Source organism: Megascapheus bottae, chromosome 9, assembly GCF_031878675.1.
Source record: "Megascapheus bottae isolate mThoBot1 chromosome 9, mThoBot2.hap1, whole genome shotgun sequence".
NCBI classification, from domain to species: Eukaryota; Metazoa; Chordata; class Mammalia; order Rodentia; family Geomyidae; genus Megascapheus; species Megascapheus bottae.
The window spans coordinates 50,091,735-50,114,916 of record NC_143517.1 but is presented as its reverse complement, the minus strand read 5'-3'; the positions used below and the strand labels follow the sequence as shown (position 1 = coordinate 50,114,916).

The 23,182-nt window shown below is 35.5% G+C and overlaps 1 protein-coding gene across 4 annotated transcripts in view; it reads left to right on the top strand.

Annotated features, from left to right (window-relative positions):
- Positions 1-23,182, top strand: part of Trps1 (transcriptional repressor GATA binding 1) — a 221,809-nt gene that overhangs the window by 23,272 nt on the left and 175,355 nt on the right. For 2 of the 4 annotated variants that reach the window (XM_090339301.1, XM_090339298.1), the window contains exon 1: positions 19,958-20,101. The exons of the other annotated variants lie outside the window; for them this stretch is intronic. In XM_090339301.1, coding sequence (XP_090195427.1) covers positions 20,065-20,101 — 37 coding nt within the window. In that variant the 5' untranslated portion in view covers positions 19,958-20,064. Of the gene's footprint in view, positions 1-19,957; positions 20,102-23,182 lie in introns of those variants that run through there. 4 annotated transcript variants of the gene reach the window in all.

The window sequence follows — 23,182 nt, the reverse complement described above, 5'->3', positions numbered from 1 at the left end:
TACAGAAAGGAAGAATGATTCTGAGATACCATATATAGCCATATATCCTAAAATTTCTTTCAGTTGTCCAGCTGGGGTGTGTGTGTGTGTGTGTGTGTGTGTGTGTGTGTGTGTGTGTGTGTGTGTGTGTGTGTGTGTGTGTGTGTGTGTGTATGTTTGTCTATATTCTTTTGAAGTATGTTTTAACCTCAGAGATAAAAATATTAACAAATTGCTTTTGTTTAAGAAATAACGAAATGATTAAAGTTAGTAAGTAATAAGTCTTTCTTTGTAGTTCAAAACATTTTCTTAACAGTGATGCAAAGATATAATTCACATTTTCTAGGAGGAACCATTTTTGCTTGATATAGAATGGTTGCCTTTAACTGATCATGCTAATTCTAAATTTTTTTATGTTGGCAGGTGTTAACAAATTATAGGTGGATTATTCAGTTCTTAAGTTCCATAACTAGAAGCTTTCAAAGGTGTACTAATGAAATAACTAGATCTTCTCTTTTGGATATGTAAATTCTCAATTTAATAGTGGAAATTATAGAAATGCATTGAGTAATTTCTCCAGTAGGACTTTGAGAGGGCTTGAATGATGATGATTCTTTGAAAACATCTTCGTTGGATTCCCTGTTTGTTTTTGTTCACCAATAAGTGAGTCACGGTTCATATGTATGCATATTTATCTTTTATCTTTTGGTGTTGTATGTTATATTAATAAGCATGTGTTTAGGGAAAGCAGGGCACATTCATGTTCCTTGACTTAGAAGTTAGGGAAACTGCCATGAAACATGCTCTCTAACACTTTATTTTCTAATGTACATCTTACACAGTAACCAGAAGTCATTTCTATATGTCGCTAACTTGATAACCCATCCTGAATTGCATTTGTTAGGCTTGTTGTAATTTCATGTGTCTCTAATGAAAGGCCTGTGACCATATAGATTGGAGGAATGATCTATGGCTTGCTCCCTCAGGGAGAGGGAGTTTCTTTTACTCAGTTGCTTCTTTTAGGCAGTCTTAAACCTGGCACCTCCCAGTGTATTTTGCTAAAATCTGGTTTCCCAAGATTTAAATGATGTCACATTTGAAAGCGATGCCAAGAAAGAATGTGGCAGTTTCTAAATTTTGTGAAGCTAAAAATCCCTGGTTACAAGAAAGTGTACATGTCACAGATGAGTAGTTAGTAATGACTTCAGTTTAGCAGGAAAAGAGCAATTCCCATATGCTGATTCTAGTCTCCTAACAAAGAATGTTATAGAAAGACTCACAGTATTTAACAAGCTGTGAGTTAATGTGACAGTGTCAGTGTATCTAGTTCCAGGAGGATAATCACTTTACCATATTTCTTCAAAAATATTTTAAGTTATATTACAAAACAAAAACTTTCCACAAATGAATCCAGTCTGTTTTCCAGTCTACCTCCCCACCCTGGAATTGGGAAGTATGATTGAATTTTGTTAAACAACTCCACTGCTCCAGAATGCGTGTTCCCAAATACTTGTAGAAGTTAGGTGTCTTCATCACATTGTGCATCTCACAGACTGACTTCCTGTGTAATAAGAGAGTTGAGTATAAATAAATGGGTTTCATCTCCCAAACTTTAGCTTTCAGGATGCCTCATTTTCAGTAATATGCCTGTTTAGCTTTCACTGAAGGCTACTTCTAAGTTGAAGATAGACTCTGATCTTCAACATTCCTGGAGTTGTTAGAAGTTAAGAAAATAAAATTGAGTTACTTTCAATGTTTTGGAACCTGACATAGACTCTATGTGGGTTTGTTTTATTCATTTTGGAGGCCTTTCCTAAACACTACATCCCTCATGAACATGTACAGATCTGCACTCTGGTTTGCTGGGCAATAAGCTCTCAGAAACTAACGCAACTGGAGATTTCCCTTTCACATGTAGACCTGGCTGTCTGTTGAGAGTGCAGGATCTCACGCTTGTCATTGGCTAGTGCAAGGGTTCTTCATCAAAGACAATATGAGAAAAAAACTGGAGCAGAAGAAGATCAATCAGTTCTTTCGGAAATAAATTCATAATCACCATCATGGAAAAGGGATATTTTTTGAAGTAGGATTGTTTATATTTCATTAATGAACTTGTTTCCAATTAGCATACATACTAAGGTAATACGAAAAAAAGACCTGATTCAGGTTCAGAGAGGTATGTGAAATTAATAATAATCCATCATGTAATTTCCATTTATACTGAACAGCTTTTTCATTGAAAGGCATTGATTTGATAATTATTTCTTTATCCTTCCAACTGTTAATGAGTTTTAATGCAGTGGAAATACATATTAATACTATCATATACTTGTGTTTGCATGCATGTGTGTGTGTGTGTGTGTGTGTGTGTGTGTGTGTGTATGTTCTACCATTACTTTCACTGGCTACTTGAAGAAAGTGAAAGGTTCCTAGTTTGTCTCAAGAGGCAATGCTATTAGTATTGAATGCTCCCCTCTTGGAGTGACATAGGCACATGACACTCCACTGTCATTATTTGATTAATGTCTTTAACATGCAAGATCTTTAAGAAAAACAGAAATTTAAAACAAAGCATTTTTCACAGATATTTCTCTTTAAGTGAAAACCAGAAATTTAATTTTGCTTCTTTTCCTGCTCAAAACATGGGTAGTCACATTTTTCTTTTCCTTTTTCTTTTTCCTTTTTCATGACTGGGGATTAACTAGGCTAGCAGCATTCTGTCAGATGAGTCCTCACCCTCTTCCCCTCCCCTCCTTGCGTGTTTCTTCTGTTGTTCTTTCAGTGCTAAGGTTTGAATTCATTGCCTCTTGCTTGCTAGGCAGGAGCTCTGCCAATGAACTACCTTTCTAACTCAATTTTGCACTAGTTATTTTTGAGGTATGCCTGTCTTCTCCTGCTGGAGTGCAACTGGACTTACTGCTTATCTCTTCCTGCCTTAGATGAAAAGATAAGACTATGACACTATGCCTACCTCCTTCTTTTGAGATGGAGCCTTGTAGACTGTTGGATCTAGGCTGGCCTAAAACTTTAGTCCTCTCAGGCTTAGCCTCCTAGAAAGCTAATATGCTAGGCATATGCCATGAAGGGCAAGCTATGGATTGAGAAGGGGCCAATTGGAATTTTTTTCTCCACTTGGATAATCAAATATTGGCAATCTTCCTAATTTCAACATCTTAAGAATCTAGGATTTCAGGCATGTATTTCAAATACCTGGCTTTACAGTTTTTCAATAGTCTTGGTGATCTTGCTGGCTAATTCCTATTAGCTGGCTTTATTGTCCTGTTCTACTGTACCCAGATTTCTATTTTTTCTTTCTTTCCTTTTTTTTGGTGGTCCTTGGGCTTGAATTCTGGGTCTGGTGCTGTCCTTGAGCTACTTTGAACCCAAGGCTAGCATCCTGCCACTTTAAGCCATAGTGCCACTCCTAGTTTTCTGGTAGTTAATTAGAGACAAGACTCTTGGGGACTTTCTTGCCTGGACTGCTTACTCTGTGATCCTGAGAACTCAGCTTCTTGAGTAGTTTAGGGTTACAGGAGTGAGCCACTGGCATTTGGCCTAGACTTCACTTCTTAAAATCAGTTTAACAACTGAGTAAGTGTCCCTCTGTCTTCTGATGTGAATTTTCTTTCAATGTACATATTGTGACCATGTGCTGTTTCTTTGGAGGCTATCTTCTAGTTGGGAAAGAGTGAAAAATTTATTAAAAGTGACAGCATCCTTCATACCTTCTAAATAATCTAGTTCATGATAAATTCATTTAATGTTTGCTTTTTGTTTGTAGGCTTTTAAAATGCCTTTGTGAAATAAGAGAGCTATAACATTTTATTGTAAGAACCAAGACAATACAGATAAACTCAAGATAAGGCCCTGCCTAAATCCCATACTGATTTTGGTTACTATGGTTGCATAATCCTTGAATCTTTGTGCTTCCTGTGTATGTATGGGTGTGTATTTCATCTTCCTTCTCCTCAACCTCAAAAAGAAGCAGTTTTGTCAAGATTTGTTTTTGCAAGTTCAAAGAGGATTTCTAGCTACATTTTTTTTTTCAAAATCTGTTACCTCAAACTTGAGAACAATGTCCTTTTTATTTTTATTTTTATTTTTTTACATTTTGGCTCGAAAGTCAGTGAGTATTTTCTTGTAACTTCATGAACTGAACACATATTCATGTGTCTGCCTGGTTTACTCATTGAGCTTTTGTTTTGGGGACTCTTTTATAGAGGAATTGTTTTGGAATAGACTCATCTCTTCTTTGTAAGAACCTGACTTTGGAATGTCCCACCTTCGAACACAAATTCTCCCTCAGTGTGAGGAGACTTCGGGTATGTGATTTTAGATGTATCTTAAGTAACAGCCTGAAATCTGCCCGTCTCCATCTGTATAGATCTAACCTGCAATAAAGATGATGACCCTGGGCCATTATTGTAAGTATGGATTTACATGGACCAGAATGTACCAGTGGTAAATCATCCCTAGGTATTTGACAACATTTTTAAATAAGAATATCTGGAAGGCCATCTTTTATGTATTTTACTTCATTATGGAAAGCTTTGCAAAATGCTGCTGTTCTAAAGTGCTATGGTGAAACATTAAGTATGAACAGACATTTGACAGAAACAAAGAGAAGTGATGAATTGATTGACTCTTGATGTCTATTTAGTAAGTTTCACTGAGCATACTCACTATATTCCAGTACCTGTGATAAGTTCAAACAAACGTTTATTAAACAGAATTTGTTCCTTCACAGGTCCTGTACAGGATTTGAGGTTATAATACAAATAATGATGGTATCATTATCCACGTAAGGATAAATTTAATGAAATAGATGAATAAAATCTTGTTGGTCATGTTTCTGTTTCTGTTTAATTATGTACAAGCTATAACAACAGTATCCAAATGTCCACATCATATAGCATCAATACTAGCTCACAAATACCCAGCACTAATGACATATTCCTTTCCTCCCCTCTCTTTTCCCCTCCCCTCCTTTTCCCTTCCCTCCCTTTTTTGAGAAATATCTCTGGGCCTCTCCTATTCTTTATTATCAGGGGTGGATTTCTTTTTTAAATTTCTTTTTATTGTTTTTAAATTTTTTTTATTGTTGGGGTAATGTATAGAGGGTTTACAGTTATTTTCACAGGTAGTAGGTGCATTATTTTCTCACACCATTCTCTTCTTTGGTACACAAGTCACATCATCTCCTTCTTTACCATTTCTTTTTTTTCTTTCAAATCTTCCAGTGGGTACCTATTTTCCATATGTAGCCCAGACTCCACTGAGATTCAAGAGTCTCTCCTAATCCAGTTTGCAGTCCTATTTCTATTACAGCATCTGCTTTAAATTGTGATTCTCAACTGTTCCTCCACCAGTGTTTCCAGTGTGAATAGCTCTGCATGTCTCATTTCTGTTGCTGGCATGTCCTTGTACTCCTCTTCTACCTGTTCAGGGCTTATTGCTACTCCACTATTCACCTCCCTTGCATCTCTTTTCAAATAAAGTTACTATAAATGAAAGAATAAGAACAAGAATACTCATGAATGAATAGCAAAAGTGAGTATTTACTGTTTGTTTTTAAAAAGATTTATTATGGTTGTTGCCTCTTTTTGGTGGTAAATCATGTCTCTTTCATTGTAACCCATGAATGTTGCGTCTTTTTCTTTTTTCTTTTGTTGGTTATGGAATTTGAACTCAGGGCCTTAACTGCAAAGCAGTTAATAATGTTTTGCTTTAGTAATTTTTTGGGTAAGTTCACACTATTTTTTTTGCATAAGACTGGCCAGGGATCATGATCTTCCTATTTATGACTCCTTGGTAGATGGAATCAAGTACACACCGCTATCTGTGCATCAAGTGCATACCACCCTATGTGGATTGTTTATTGCGATGGGGTCTTCCTTTTTTTCCTGGACTGGCTTTGAAACAGGTTCCTCATGATCTTTTTCTTTGCTAGTTGAGATTATAGGCATGAATAACCATCCAGACACATCCTTTAATAAATTTCTTTCATAAAAGTAGCTAGCTAGCTTCTTAGAAGTTAGTAATACAGTGACTTCTTCACAGAATTTAAACGTATTATATGCTCACTGAGCACTGTATCCATGAACTGGTAGGAAAATTTAGAGTATAAAATGCTATATGACATTTGATGCTGATTTGGTAAATTGCTTTCCAACCTGATAAGCAAAAGTGGACATTTTCAACCCATTTATACCGCCTCATTCTTGACATAGTGAACAGGAATTCTATTTTAGATTAGATAGATGCATCATTTGTTGCTTTGTGCCCAGAGTATTAAATTGTAGGGATGAATAATTAAAAAGTTCCAGACATGCATAAATTCCAGTTATGTAAATAATATAAAATTAACTGGTTATATTTCCAGCGCTATGCTTAATTTCTTATAGGAAGAAACCAAATATAGAAGTATTGATTCAGTTTGACTAGACATTTTAAAATTACATCTGAATCAGGCACAATATTTTAAAGTGAAAATTTTTATTTCAACCATGGTTTCCCCCTGATAATTCTGCAGGGGGAATTTCACATTTTACCTTTAATGTAGCCATAAGCTGTATGAAGCTGATGTAAAGTTTTCTAAATGAATGTAATAGATAAATTGCCTAATATTTTGAGCAAATAAGATATTTTTATATAGAATTAATATTTTTAATCCTTTGCTTCATAGAAATTTAATCAAATATACACTGAGGCTGTTAATACTGCTGAGCCTTGCATAGTTGACTTAAGAGGCCAACTTTTCTCTTGATCTAGGCTTTTCCAGCTATCCTTTCTTCTGCCTGGATCCCTCATCCTTTTCCTATGGCCAGTACCTGCCATTCTGTTTCTAGTAACTTTCTCTCCTAAGACCCCTGGTTACGTTTTCCCAAGAATACTAGTATACTTGGGTACCACAGTATATAATATACACTAGATCAGGATCTCTTTCCCCTTTTAATTTACTTATGGTGATTTATTTTGCCAGTCCAGGAGCTTGAATTCAGGGCCTGGGCAGTGTCCTTGAGCTTTCTCAAGGCTAGCATTCTACCACTTGAGCCAGAGTACCACTTCTGGCTTCTATACATGTAGTACTAAGGAATTGAACCCAGGTTGTTGTGTTTGCTAGGCAAGCACTCTTCCGCTAGGCCATGCACCTGGCCCTTAGTGGTGAATTTTATGTCTGCCTTTTTCACAGTTGTGTCCTCAGCATGTCTCTCAATGAGAATGTGATTGACACAGTGTATCTTGAGTGTATATAATAAATTATGATTGTGACCATCAGTTATCATACAACTTGGGTAGTTTTGAATTACTCACATAAAACATATATATGAATACCAAATGGGTAACGATACAGCAGTATATTAAACCTGGGTCACTAGAAAGGAAATTCTCCCTGTCAACTCGTTTAGATAAACTTATGATATTTTCCTTATTTCATTTTTTTGCAGCAGTGAAATCAAGTCTACTCAGAAGGATCCAGTCTGTGCCATTTTGAAATGATTAATTTCAAATTGTACAGTCAAAGACTAACTTAGTCCTCTCTCAGACAATATTCCTGACTATCTGAAGATAAAGATTTTTTTTTTCCAAGTCCTGGGGCTTGAACTCAGGGCCTGAGTAGTCTCTTTGGACTTTCTCAAGGCTAGAGTTCTACCATTTGAGCCACACAGCACTACTTACAGCTTTTTCTATGTATATGGTACCGAGGAATCAAACCTGAATCTGTGTGCATGCTAGGCAAACACTCTACCACTAGGCCAAATTCCTTGCCCCCCTGAAGATATTTTTGAAGAGTGTTGTTTAAACTCTTTGGCACTATACTTATGATACATTTCTTACGATTTTACCATTCTTACACTGGACTAAGAGAATCACCTGTACCTTCCTCCTATTCTTTTATTCTTGAACTGCCAATGAGATATCCAGATTACTGTTTAGGTGACTGTATTTGTAGACATTAAGAAGCTTTGTGGAGTGTAAATTAAAATACATACATCTGTATGATGAAACATGATTGTAGTGTATGTCACCTTTGTAACTATGAGACTAATGCCAAGTGTGTTCATTTTAAGGATGAATAGTTTTTCTGTTAAGGCTTTTGTTACCTTTTGTTTGTTTTTTTTTTTTTAAAAAAATCTCCTTCTCCTCCTCCTCCTCCTTCTTCTTGTCTTCTCCCTTCTTTTCTTCTTGCTGCTCCTTCCTTCTCTTCCCCAGTCCATCTTTTGAATTCATTTGGTAAGAGATGCCAAGGACTCAGGAACATATTAACCAAGGGGAAAGTTTAAATCTAATAGAATTTTACCTATTAACTTACCTTTTCATGGAAAATGAACAACCACACATTATGATTCAGTATGTGAAACAGAATACTTTGACCCACTGCATTATAACAACTAGCTTAGGTGGAGGTAACATCTGATACATTTAATTTCAACACATGGTTTATTCAGCCTTATAAACTATTGAGCTGTGTGAATATATCTGAAAACACCACAGGATTGTTTTATTTTCATTTACCATTCCTGTCTTCTGAGCAGGTTTATCTCAACTGCATTGTTATTTGTAAAGGAAGGCTAATAAATGGTTGTAGGGTTTACCTGAGAATTTAATGGAAAAATTATGTGATCCAACGAATATGTGTCTGGGGACATAATAGATGCTTAGCCAATATTAGATCTCTTTTAAGGTAACCTGGATTGTCTCTGGATTGGTATAATTAATACCCCAATGCTACACATTTCCATACTACAGATGGGACTGCTTTGCTCTTTCCAACCCTATCACCAGCACCCATTGTATGAAAGCCAGCTTTTCTTTCTATTTCCTTGTCACTAATTATTCTCGCCCCATGTTGAGGAATCAGTTACTTCCTGCTCTTGATCTTGACCTTCATTTCCCTTTTCAAACCTTTCACCCACAAAAAAAATCTTTTTAGTTCATATTATTCTCTTATTTCTCCTGTCTCTTTGTCTCTCTGTCTTTGTCTCTGTGTCTCTCTCTCTCTGTCTGTCTCTGTCTGTCCCTGTCTTTGTCTCTGTCTCTGTCTCTCTCTCTGTCTCTCTGTCTGTCTGTCTCTGTCTCTCTGTCTCTCTCTCTGTCTCTCTCTGTCTCCCTCCCTCCCTCCCTCCCTCCCTCCTTCCCTCCCTCCCCCCCCTCCCTCTCTGTTTTCCTTTTACATGTTTTTGGTCCAGTGCTGCCTCTTGGTACCGCATACACAGGAATCAAAGGTGTTCATGGCTGCTGGGTCTTCTCCTCAGGCTATCCCTGGTGTTCTGTGCAAATCACTCATGCTAACTTTCCAGCTGAAAATTACACAAATCAGGAAGTGTGTAGATCAATGACGATTACAAAATGAATATAGTGGTGCAAGCCTTTCTCATGTTGAGAAATACAACAGTTCCAGAACTCTATAAGCAACCCTCTTCCCCTTCTTGCCCTCTGTCTTCCTCCTCCAGGAAGTAGTCACTTTCCAGACTGCTAGGTCGGTTTTGCTTGGTTTTGAACCTTACAGGCATTGAAGTATGGCAATTTGTGAGCATTTGAAGTGCACATTCATTTCATGCATAAAGTCTCTTGCCCAACATTATATCTATGGGATTCACTCGTGTATGTCATTATAGTTTCTACTGTAGCCTAATATTCTGTTGTATTGCATTTTTTAACTGTATACAGATATTGTACTGTAGAATAATACACATAAGTTTTATTTCTCCATACCAAGGTTTGAACTCAGGGTCTTGTGCTTGTGTGGCTTGATTTTGTGGCTGATGCCTTACTTATGTATAGACTTGCAGCCCAGATTTTTGCTGGTTATTTAGAAGGTAGAGTCTCATGGATTTCTCTTGACTGGATTGGCTTTGAACCATGGTCATTCAAATCTCAATCCCTTGTGTAGCTAGAATTATGGACAGGAGCCACAGGCACACAGCTCACCTATTCAACTTTTGTTATGATCTTCTCCTCTGATCCATGTTTGGATTGTTTCTAGTTTTGACAATCTGCATAATGATGCTGTGAGAGCTTATGTGCATATGTGTGTGCATGCACATTTGGGGATATTTCAAAATTAAAGTTCTAGTTTAATGTCCTTCCATATGTTCTAAGTTGAAAAGAATTTAATCCAGATGTTTTTAGGATACTCTGTATTCTTTTTATGTCTCAGGCTATTTAATTGAGACAGTGTTTCGTGTGTAGCCCAGGGTGTCCTTAATTCATGACCCTCCTGCTTCTTCCAAGTACTGGGTCAGGTTATCCTTAATTAATTAATTAATTAATTAGTTTTGCAGAAGGGCTTCAAACCCAGAAATCAGATTTCCCTTTCAAAAGGTATTTTTATTTAATTCATATATTATCCTACTTGTAAAGGATATTCTCAATTCTGAAAATATTAAGGGAATCATGGTATTAAATATGTAAACAAACAACTACATATGTTAAATTCATGATACTTGTGTATAATATAATCATGCAAATAAGTAAACTCAAAGTAACTTCTGTGATTAAAGATTATTTTAGAATTTTCAGTATATGAATAGTAAGCTAAGTTTTTACATGGGCTTTCCTCTGTGTAACAATTCTACACATATTTTAAACATGTAGCAATATCTAGAGATATAAAATCCACATCAAACCAACAAGCTTGTGATTCTCAGATTTGAAAGGTAAATACAAAAATTTATATTGTTTACTGCCTTTAGTATTTATGGACTAATGCCCTTGAATGTGGAGCTATGATATCTGGTTTTGTTTTCAGCCTAAATAAAGACAACGATATTGTTTCGAATCCCTCCATATCTTGACTTGCTATGGTAATGATGCTATGGTAACTTTAGCCTTATACTAGCCTTTATTGTCCAGAGTCCAGTTAATGTCATGAGATTGAGGACTCCCGTAATTAAGGAATGAGCTATTTGAAGATAGTTTCAAGTGTTTTAGCATCCCTTTCTCAGAGAGAACTTTTTTTTTTTTGTCAGTCCTGGGCTTGAGCTCAGTGCCTGAGCACTGTCCTTGGATTTTTCTCAAAGCTAGAGCTCTACCACTTGAGCCTCAGCACCACTTCTGGCTTTTTCTAAGTATGTGGTACTAAGGAATTGAACCCGGGTCTTCATGCATGCTAGGCAAGCACTCTACCACTAGGCCAAACTACCGGTCCCACAGTGAGAACTTTTTAAATATCTATTCTAACTTGTTTCTGTGAGAGTGTCATAATGTCATATCAGAATCATTTGGCTTGGAAAATCTTGCACATCCCTTGTTCCAGCACACTCCTGTGATTCTCTCCCATCGTCACTGTCATAGTGCATCATTACACATATTGACACATGGTCAACTTAACTGCATTATATCAAAAAAGCTTGAGAATCACTAATAACATTAAATATAAAATACTATGTATCACATATGAATTACATATGAATATGTGACATTCACTTGTTTTGATGTGATCCCGTATATGAGTGTGTGTATATTAATTGACCACAGCACCACTTCTCCTTTTCCAGTGATTAATTGGAGACAAGTCTCAAGGTCTTTAGTGCCTGGGCTGGGTTTGAACCTCGATCCAGAGATCTCAGCTTCTTGAGTAGCTACGATTACAAGGCATGAGCCACTGTACCCAGCTTGGAAAACTATGTGCTCTAATATGCCTTTAGGTTCATTTAGTTTCAACTATTTCTAAGTCTCCTGTCAATTATTGGGTAAGAGTTTTAAAACTTGTATGTCCTCATTATTTCTGCTGCAACATATGACTAATAAGGACTTTACTCAGAGAAAAGTTAATCAAGTTGAAGAGCACTTTGCCATAGTTCCTTAGTAATAGTAACACTAACATGATGTATTTTAATTATTAACCAAAATTTTAGGTTAAAATCTGCACTGTTATTCCAAACATATACAAAAGACAACAACAGTAACCTAGTTCTGACTTTTGGTTTCTTTACACATTCAACTAGATTTTGAAGGATTTATTTGTAAAACACCTGGATTTAGAATTACTGATATGTATAAATGCACTTTTATTTTAATTTGTTCTATTATGACAGGTGCCCACAAGATGATTGATTGAGAAAAGAACTTACTAATTGAGTTTCAGGTGGTGAAAATCCTTCCTAAAGTTATATGACTGTGCCTGTAGCTGTGTTTAGATTTTTAAGTTTATATGGAGCTTGAAAGTAAAGATTGACTTAGGAATTACCTATGCAAAATAATGATTGAGCTAATTTCTACCCTAAATCTCAAACATACACACAGCTATCAAGTCACTATCCTTTCTCTCCTATGTGAATGTGCAGAGGGGTACTAAGGAGAAACTCAGATAATGTAGTAACTTCTCAGATGTGAGTTTTTGTAAGCTTACTACCATTCCTGGCTTTGTGTTATGAAATGAATTTAAATTTGTTTTCTGTTTCAGCTTTACTGCAACATCTACTTAGACTATTTTTTGATTTCCTTTTTTCTAATCTTTGGTTTTAATCTTCAACGAATGCTCTAACCATAAACCAAAAATTCAGAACCCATGAATCTGGGGGATATTCTTAGGATATACATGGGTGAGAGTGGAGGGCAGTCTGTGAACACATGATTTCTCTTTTTCTGCATTACCCAGAATTACTAGCCAGACTAATACTAGGGTGTATTCTGTAAAAGAATGCAGTCATTGAACTGAGGTTAATCAGATACTGTATACCAACAGCCTTATTCCATCTTTTATCATCAGTATATCTTTTTGGGGACAATGATGGAGAGGATTTGGGATAACATTATAATCAGAAGCTAGCTATATTTTCCAAGGTATCTGCAAGCATTTGGGAGCTGCTACTACTACTAGTACTAAGACTACTAATTCTAGATCTCTTAATTTAATCTTGAGTCTTTCTCTTAACACATTTCTACATTTATTATGTTATTAAGCTTCTGGCTGCATATTGGTTCCTGACTTAATCTTAATTAGATACAATTTAAATTAATGTAAAATAATGAGACAAATTGAATATAAAGATTTTGAGTTGATTACTGTAAGTGGAAGGGCATTAGAAATTTTGTATGAACAGAAGCTAGATTTTAGGCAGTGTTGACTGTATGGATTGTTTAGCTTAGAGTGAATTCTGACTATCCCTTGGGTAAATTCCATATATGTTTAGGAATATATACTTTTGAACAGCTGGGATCTTATTGTACATAGGTATGTATCTCCTGCTCTTTAAAGCTCAGTTTTCATTAACCTTCTACCATTGGCCAGTCTATCAAAATGCCGATTCTGAATTTTTTCATGACATTACATCTATGATATATCTATGTTGATCTACATTGATATCTGTGTTGGAGAAAAGAAACAAACAGTAGTCAGTTTTAGAGCAGTTTATCTTAATTTTCTTTCCAAGGTAATGTAAAAATACTGTTTACTTTTAAAATAGCACACCAACTATAAAATGTTAGCTATTTCCTCCTTAAATGTTACTGTCTTAGAGCAGTATCTCTTTTTGTGCTCAGTGGAGTGCTATTTTGGCTTGTAAGTAACATTAATATGACATAAATCCAAGGGATATAGCAGAATTCCATTCCAAATTTTGCAGACTACATCTCTTGAACTATAATCACTAGTGGACATTGTGGGTTTTGGGGAAGCTTATGTAGGCTTTAATTACCACTAAACAATTTTATTGAGTGACTTTCCATTTCTTTTCTAGAAGCCTGTACAATAAGAACATAGAGAAAATTTTTGGATTTCTCATTATCTCTATATAAAGAATTACCATCTTAAAATCCTAGGCATAGCTTAGCTGAACTTTGGAATGAGAGTTGAATGTTTTGAAATACTACTTTTTCCATAAAGGTTCTTATAGATGAATCTCTGTAAGCCATTTGCCTGAATTATCAATTTATTTTACATATATTTTTTTTACATTTAAAAAATTTTTCTCATCCTAGAAGACAGAGAAAATTGATTTAGCCTATACTAGTCTCTTAAGTTGCTTTCAAGTACAGATTTTTTTTTTTTTTTTGCCATTGTGGGGCTTGAACTTTGGGCCTGGCTAGTCCACTTGAGCCACAGCCCCACTCCCAGTTTTCTTGGGGTTATGAGTCTCATAGACTGACTTCCTTGGTTGGTGTGGCTTTCAGCTACCACCCTCAGATCTCAGCCTCCTGTGTAGCTAGGATTACAGGCATGAGCCACCGGCACCTGGCTAGGTTTTTTTAAAGGTAATTTTTACGTAGAAAATGTCATTGGCCTTAACAAAAGTAAAAAAAAAAAAAGACTCCTCCCTCAACTAGGCCTAACCTAGTGTAGTTCCTACCTGCCCCATCTTCCCTATTATCCATTGCATATGTAATTTTGAAGGATCAGGGGATTAAACCACCAATGACGTATTCACTTCCTAAAGGCCCGCCAGCTGCAACCAAGGCTTTACTTCCCACATATATTGCTGGGCACCATGACCAAAGGAAGCACAAGTAGAAAGGTTAGATTCCAGGCCAATCTAGATGTCAAGTGAAACTCTTACCTTGTAAATAACTAATGCCAAAAAGGGGCCAGTTCAAGTCTAGAGCTTCTGCTTAGCAGTCTGAATTCAGTTCTCTTTCCCAAAAAAAGTAAGAAGTAAACAGATTTAGGGTGGCCTATAAACCAAATTTTGTATCATTAAGTGTGTGTTTATTTCACAGTATGAAAGTTTCAGGTAACATCCATTAATTTCACTACATAATACTATGGATTCTTGGTCCTATGAAATTTACACATATTGACACACTGAAGTTATTTCTAAATCCATTGTGTTGTATGAATGCATCGGCAGATTGGTTATGATGCCGTAGATCAGTGTTCTGATGGTTACAGGGCTTTAACATCACTTCTACTGCATAGTAAGGTTGAGCAAAGTGTTTCCTAAGTTACTTCCCAGATAAGGATGAACTGTTGTATTCTTTTCCTTTCATTTTGGAGAGAGAATCTCTATCTATCTCTCTGTCTCTGTCTCTGTGTCTCTCTCTCTCGTCAATGTATGGAGAGGTTACATTTACATTTGTCAGCTAGTGGATGCATTACTTCTTGAACATCCATATATCTTCTTATGTTTTTGTCTCCCTTTCCCTCCCTTCACCCCTCCCAACCATCTTGTTTTCCCTCCTTCCCTTCCCTGTTTCAAATAAACAAATAAAGATATATATATATAGTATATCGTTTAAGTAAAAAAAATCCTTGCATAAAGCAAATGCCTTGTAGTGCTATGCAGACAGTGTAGTCACTGACATATGTTCTCTTCATGGTATGTATCCATCATAGTCATTGTAATGCATCTGTGCATTAGTTTACCAAATGGATTAGCACTGATGGACACAGAATTCTTATGAGAGAATCCAGACAGCTGTTAGCCAGTTCTAATGATAGATTGAATAAGTGATTGAGATGGCCGTCTCTATTGAATGTCAGATTGGACAACTGACAAAGCAGCATCAGTATATAAAATTAAAGCAGATTTAATATTAAAAGTGCTTTTTCAGCAAATGGTAGGAAATTCAAGGATATCGCTACAAAGGGTAGAAGTGACTACTTTTGTTATCAGTGGAAATGTAATTTTCATATAATGAAATGTCAGTTTGCTTTATAGGCATCAGGACAAATAGATGCATTTATACTTTTCCGTGACTTACTCTTTTGGATTTAAGTGCTATGTTTGGCTATTTGCCCGAAGAGTAGTTGACACTTTTGAAGTTGAACAAAGAAGGAATAAGGTTGAGCTGGGTGGGCTTAGGCAAATGTCTTTTGTTTAAATCAACAGTTGTCAGTGTACATATTTTAATTTTCTTTTTGTGAAACTTAATGAAAAGAAAAAAGTTATATAATTGTGGGGAAACAAAGGCTGATGTTTTGAGTTTGCTTCATAAAATTGTGATCAGAAAATTTAAATGTAGTCATCTTTTTAAGCTCTGACATACATTATTCTTTCCTTTATTTTATTGTTTTTATTGTTGTTATAAAATTGATATATGGAAGTTACAAATGTGAGTTGAGGAACGCATTCCTTTTTGGACAGTGTCATCCTGTTCCATGCTCTCTCCCAGTTTTTCTGTCCTTGTTCTCACCTATGTAGTTAATTTTCAATACACTGTCAAGTGAGTACTACTGCTACGTTTGTAATTTTCTTTTTTTTTTTTCTATGCCACGGTACATACTTGTTCTTTTTCAGTTTCTCTACTTAATGAAACAGTCATGCTTTAGTTACAGATTTATCCTGTGTCGTATAGGCTTTAAGGATAAGTTATTTGACAGAAAAAATAGTTTTGTATTGAAATTTTCTGCATTCTATATGGATATATGAAGATTTATTTTTGGCCCGTATGTCATTATTATCTATCACACTGGCTCCTTTTACATAGTCTAGTATATTTGAAATGAGATATTTAAAATATAGGGAACATAGCAAGATGAAATAAAAGCCTAATAAAATATGTCTGAGTCAGCATCAAGTCTCTTTGAAATTGGATATTTAAATTGATTTTATTTCAGAGCTATTTGAGTTAGTCCCAGTGTCCTGAGGAGTAATAATGGGCTTTGTGCTCTGAAGCATATGTTAATAGAAGTGATCATTTTGGATTAATTTGATGTGAATTAATAAGAGATTTATTTGATAGGAGTTGTTTGAAGGTGATGACATTTAAACCTCAACAGGATTTAAGATGTCGAAAAATACCTTAAAGTTTCAGGAACAGACAATTCAGAAAAAGTGAATTAAATAGAAAGGGATAGCAAAACAGCATCTGACATTTGGGCTCATGAAGTTTGAAGTAGATTACAACAAAAGTGATTTAGCACTGAAATATTATTACATTTGAAGAAATAATAATAATATAAAAAGAAAATTTAAACCCCTTCAGTAATTGTTCATGAATTCAGTAAACAACAGGGCTTGCATTTTCCAGTTCACTTAAGCAATCTGATTTTGATCTGTATATATAGAGTAGCCAGAATTCAAGGTTTTTTTTTATTCATCCAAACTAATGAGTAAACACATATGTTCTTTAAAAACTGAATTTTCCATGTTGTTCATATGGAAGCTATCTAATTTTGCTATAGGCCCAAGACTCGACCTTTCTTTTATTTTGTTATCATTTGCTTAATTCCTTAAATTCCTGTGGGAGACTTTTGATCAAAAGAAACATTTTCTTTTTTTCTTCATTTGATTTTTAAAAAATAAAAGCTACATGAAATATATAATTAATAACTCAGTAGTCCTAGGATGTGATACGGAACTACAGAAGAAATCATGTGTTTATGAAAGGGAAGGCTATCATGACTTTTCTTTTTGTGTTAAGCTTTGATTTCAAGCACTTGGAAGTTTTATTATCTTGTAAAACAAATAACATTTTGTATCATATATTAGGAAAATAAGAACTGCTGCTTAAAAGTCATAAAGAACATTATTTGAGACAGGTCAATTTATGCAAACTTGGTTTCCTAATTTTTTACAGTCTCGTTCAATGTATTTGTAGGAGTGTGTGTGTGTGTGTGTGTGTGTGTGTGTGTGAGCATGTGCATGTGTATTTGTATATATCTATTATATATGGATGCACATCTAGGTATTTACATATACACAGATATATATTTGTAGATATGTGTGCACATGTGTGAACTGGTATTTGTAAATCTAATCCAAATTTTTATTTTCTTTGAGAACAGGTTCTTTGAAATTATGTTCATTGATTTTTTTAAAAAATAGCTCATATTTTAAAAATGAGTTGTCAAAAATACAATCAAAGCCGATGGTTGGTGTACTTGGCACATTGCTGATGCTGGATGTATGTTTGCTCAGTGTGTGACTAAGGGAAAATGAGTAGCCGAGGACTAGGGGAATCAGTGTTTTTTTTTGCCACCTTCAATGTCAAAATTCAACAAAGTGGTACAAAGATTTTCTAAGCTACAACTAACATGTTATTAACCATTAGTGTTAAAGAAGTTACTAGGAAACTTCGATCTAATTAATTTGAATTCCTTCATTGTACAGACAAGAACATAGGCTCAAGATGATAGGAACTTGCTTCTGACCACACCAACAGATGCTTCAGCTCAGGTCATGATCTAATTTCCGTATCATTCTTCCTACTTAAGGTTTCAGGCTTTGCTTCTCTTAATGTCCTACCCACTATGTAGCATTTTCTTCATTTAACTTTAGAGAGTGTCTCTCTAATGGAAAGTCCTGCTATCCTCCTGGGCATCTCAATTTCTTTTTAAATGCATAGTTGAATTCTTTTCCCATGGCAGAGTTCTTTGGAAAAAAGATATTTCGCATATGCACATACAGACATTTGTGCATGCCTTCAAATGTATTGAAATATATGGTCAGTGTGATATGTGATCTAAATTATTACTGGGTTAGTTTACACTATTTAGATAATGGTCAAAAACTTAGATTCGATTTTCTGTGAAAGTGCCACTCTGATTCTTGACTCATATCCTCTCTACCATTTGAACTACACCTCATGGCCAACTTTTTGCTGGTTCCTTTTTGGAGATGGATCCTCTTAGACTTTTTTGCCTGGCCTGGCTTCTAACTGTATGATTCTTTAAACTCACAATCTTTTTAGTTAGGATTACAGACATGAGACAGGCACTTAACTTATATTTAAGCATTTCTGTTTTATTATCTTCTCTCTGTCTCTACATATGTATGCATATTTTATTTTATTGTAAAAAAGTCAGATAATGAGTACATTTCCTTTTGAATAATGTAATCAGTGATATCAAGTAATTACTAGAATCATATCTTCACCTCAAATGTTGAGTATTTCTACTTCATAAATACAAGTGGTAATGAAGAATATGTCATACTTCCTTATTTTTTTATAATAGCAAACTCTTTCTAAGAGAGTGTCTATATTTGAGGTTTTTTTTTTTGGTTGGTCATAGGGCTTGGACTCTGGGCCTAGGCACTGCACTGTCTCTGAGCTCTTCAGCTCCAGGCTACCACCCTACCTCTTGAGCCACAGTGCCACTTCCGGTTTTCTGGTGATTGGAGATAAGACTCACATGGTCTTTAGTGTCCGGGCTGGCATTGAACCACAATCCTCAGATCTCAGCCTCCTGAGTAGTTCGAATTGCAGGTGTGAATCACCGTGCCTGGCAATTATATTTGGGATTTAATTCAGAAAATAACCCCAGATGCTTAAGGATGGGTATAATTTTTTGCCGATGGAATGTCTCCTATCTCAGCATTGATACTGTATTAGAACATTTGGGAAGAGCTAGCTATACTTGACTTGTCTAACATCTTGACAGTCACATTAGATGGATGATGTAAGCAGGGTTTGTGCATGTGTAGGTACAGAATATTGAGGCATATATAGAAAATGATACTTGTGATAACTAGATGGAAGACCCATTTTTAAAATCTCACAATTGCACAGAGGACTTTGTCCCCTTCACTTTCATCCCCATTATCTAAATGTGCTGGTTTATGAGGATCCTTCTTTAATTGATGTTTGAACTCTCAAATAAAAGTAATTTATATATGGCATCGTGCTATGGAGTTGGATGATAGAGTTCAAAATAGAATCATCAGAACTGATGACTGAAGTTCTTTGATGTGATTAAGTATTTTCACTGCTTTGAAATGTTCCCTCTAAAAACCATTTAAAATGTAAGATTCCTCCCTACCCCTTAGTGTAGGTGAGTATCAAGTCACTAGGCTTAAGGGACTTTTAGAGGTCAAATAATCTCAGCACATCCTGACCTGTTGTGAAAATGACTTCTTGTCCTGTAATCTTTTATGTCATGCTCTCCTCCCCCCACTCCAGGCAGCTGCTTTATTAAACCCAGAGGAGGAGAGACTGCTGCTCACGATATGCCTTGAGCTTTTATCAGATGTTTTTCAAGCAGAGCATGGTGCTGGCATATTAATGTGTTTTAGGTGTGATGCATTAAAGTACGTTTATATCATTTAGGAAGGAATTTTCTTTTTTGCTTTCTTTTACAGATGTACAGATCAGCTCTCAAAATGTCTTCTGTGTCCTCTCAGCATCTTCTGAGATAATTGCATTAGCTTCCTGCTAGTTGACTAATAGAATTAATAATTGTACAAAGCACTCTAAAGCCACATGCCTTATGAAGTCAATGCTGGGTATGATTTTACAAGTATGTGATCTATTTCTTTTCAAGTGAAAATGTTAACTGGAAAAGTTCTTGGCACATAGTAAAACACGATGCAATCTATTATTTGTCTTAGAGATAATAACTGGAGGGTGGCTATAGTCTTATGGTATCTAACTTATGACTTGCTGGGGGAATTTCTTCCATTTAGAAGAATTGCAAATGTGCTTATATTTACATAATATGTCACTCTGAAAAATTATGATGATATAGTTCCAGTAAAGTATTTTTTTTCTATAACTACTTCAAAGTATAGTCAACTAAATTAACCACGATTTTTTTTAAAGCCTACTAAAAAGAACATGTCCCTGCCTCCACAACACAAAATAAAACTCAAATGACCTTTCTGATACTTCTTTGAAGTTTTAGCAGCTTAGCATTCTTTGCAATGTATATTATTAAGGGCTCTTAGCATAAAGAATCAGTGAGTCATATGCTTCTGAAAGTCTGTTCTTGGATAGAAGAAGGAACTGAAATTTGGGAAGATGATAATTTAATTAAATCCCATTTTCTCTTAAGCACTAAAGATTCTGGTTAAGTAGCTTTTCATCTTTGACCTATTGTAACTCTTCATAATAATGACAAGTCAGCAAGATCTAGAATTTTCTGGGCTCTGGAAAAATACATTTTAATGTAAATGTATTTAGATCAATTAACTTTTGAATGTTTAATATACAGGAATAAACCATTCTCTCCATTTTGATGGCTGTATAGCCTCAGTGAATTGAATTTATCATTTCTTTCATGGTTCTATTATTTCTATTCCTTTCACATAGGATTTTAAATTTTCATGTAAACTTATTTATTTTATTTTGATTAATTATTGTTAGATTTTAGCCATAGTAAGTTGAAATATTAAAGTAAAAATGAAATAGTTATTCAGTGTATATCATAACAGTTACTGAAGGATGAGTCAATCCTAAACTTCTGAAAGAACGTAAAAGAGGTGTGAAGTTATTGCATGCCTAATATTCTTTTCAATGGGCACATTAAAATATATATGTATTTTTTTGCATTTTTTGCATTATTTTTGCCAGTCCTGAGCTTGAGCTTAGGGTCTGAGCACTGTCCCTGGACTTTTTCAAGGCTAGAGCTCTATCACTTGAGCCACAGCATCATTTCCGGCTTTTTTTCTATGCATGTGGTACCGAGGAATTGAACCCGGGTCTTTGTGTATGCTATACTAGTACTCTACCACTAGGCCAAACTTCCAGCTCATGTGTATTTTTTTTAGAAACACATTTTTAGCCAGGTATCGTGGCTCATGCCTGTAATCCTAGCTATTCAGAAGCTGAGATCTGAGAATCACAGTTCAAAGCCAGTCTGGACAGTAAAGACCATGAGATATCTATCTCTAGTTAACCACAAGAAAACTGGAAGTGGTGCTGTGGCTCAAAGGGTAGGGCATTAGCCTTCAGCTGAAGAGGTCAGGGACAATACCCAGGCCCAGAGTCCAAGCCCCATGACTGACAAACAAATAAACAAAAGAAGCATGTTTTTTTTTTTTTAAAAACTTTCTTAGTTATTTACTTACTTGTTTTTACTTCTGAAAGAAGTTCTTACACTATTACCTAGGTTGATCTGGTGTTCCTGGGTTAAAGTGATCCTACTGCCTCAGACAGTCACTTACTTGGGACTTTTAAGTATGGACCACCATACCTGGTTCAAATAGTTTATCTCTTTATAGCTGAATGACAGTTATTTAAGCTTCTCTTTTATTCTTAAAAAAATTCCCCTTAGTTGGTTTTGGTAAAAATTTCCCTGTATTTGCCTAGTGCTGGTGGCATATACCTATAATTCTAACTGCTCAAGATGCTGAGTTATGGAGGATCATGGTTTGAAGCCAGCCCAAGCAGGAAAGGCTGTGAGACTTTTATCTCCAACACACTACTTAGAAAAAGTTAGAAGTGGCACTATGGCTCAAGTGATAGAGTTCTAGCCTTGAGAAAAAGAATTTCAGGGACAGAGCCTTGGCCATGAGTTCAAGCCCTAAGACTGCTACATCCTGCAAAACAAATATTTCCCTACATTCTTCCCTGTGTTAAGTTCTTAAAGCTACTTTGCACTGTTATTGAAATAAAAATGCTACAATAATATGCTTATATTATTGTGACTTGAAGTATAGCTCAAGTGTTAGAGTCTCAGCAAGTATTATGCCCAGTATTTAAAGTCCTATATCAGAAAAAATATATATGCACACACATAAATAAACATGGACATATACATGCACATGAATATACATATGTATGCATATGCACATATGTACACTGAACTAATGTTTCCTGGTCTAACAGAGGTTCTTTAGATTGGTTAATTTTGAACTTAATGTGGTAGGAAGCACTCCATTCCTTTGCACAGGAGGCGGCTGAGCTGACATTGTCTCATGACCCTCATTTCCTCTGCAACTGCAGGATCTTCTGTTGTAATTTTTGTTGTTTTTATTCCAGTATGGAGATTCTGTGGGATGAATAACATTATTTGTGTATAGGAGCTGTGAAGTACTGTCATGTATTGTAATGTTGACATTTTGATGTGTAAAAGAAGTGTACTTTTAAGTTTTATTGTACTGTTTTCAACATTATTCACTAAAATGAATTTCGCCTTGTAAATGATACTCTCCCCAACTAGTGCATCATCAATGATTCATATCATATATATATATATATATAAAATTAGATTTCTCAGACGTAGTGGTGCATTTGTGTATCTCAAACCAGTGCAATGCTTCGGTCCTTGTGAGACATCATAGATGCAAATGACTAAAATGTGTCATTAATGCAGACTTCCCAGCCCATATAATCGTTGTATAACAAACCCTGCTGTCTTTACAGCAGTTACTAGTAAAGAAGGCTTAATTAGAAAGTTACAGGTAAAAATTTCCAAGACCTCTGGGAGGGTGACTGCCATAGTACCGGGCAATTTCCAGCTGAGTGTTTTAGAAATACAGAACCCTACCCTCAACCATCCTTTGTTAATCACATTCTTTAATGGACACAACATATAGTGCTGTTGAGTTCTAATATGTCCTTAGAGTTCTGATTCATTAGATTCCTGTTGAAGAATTCA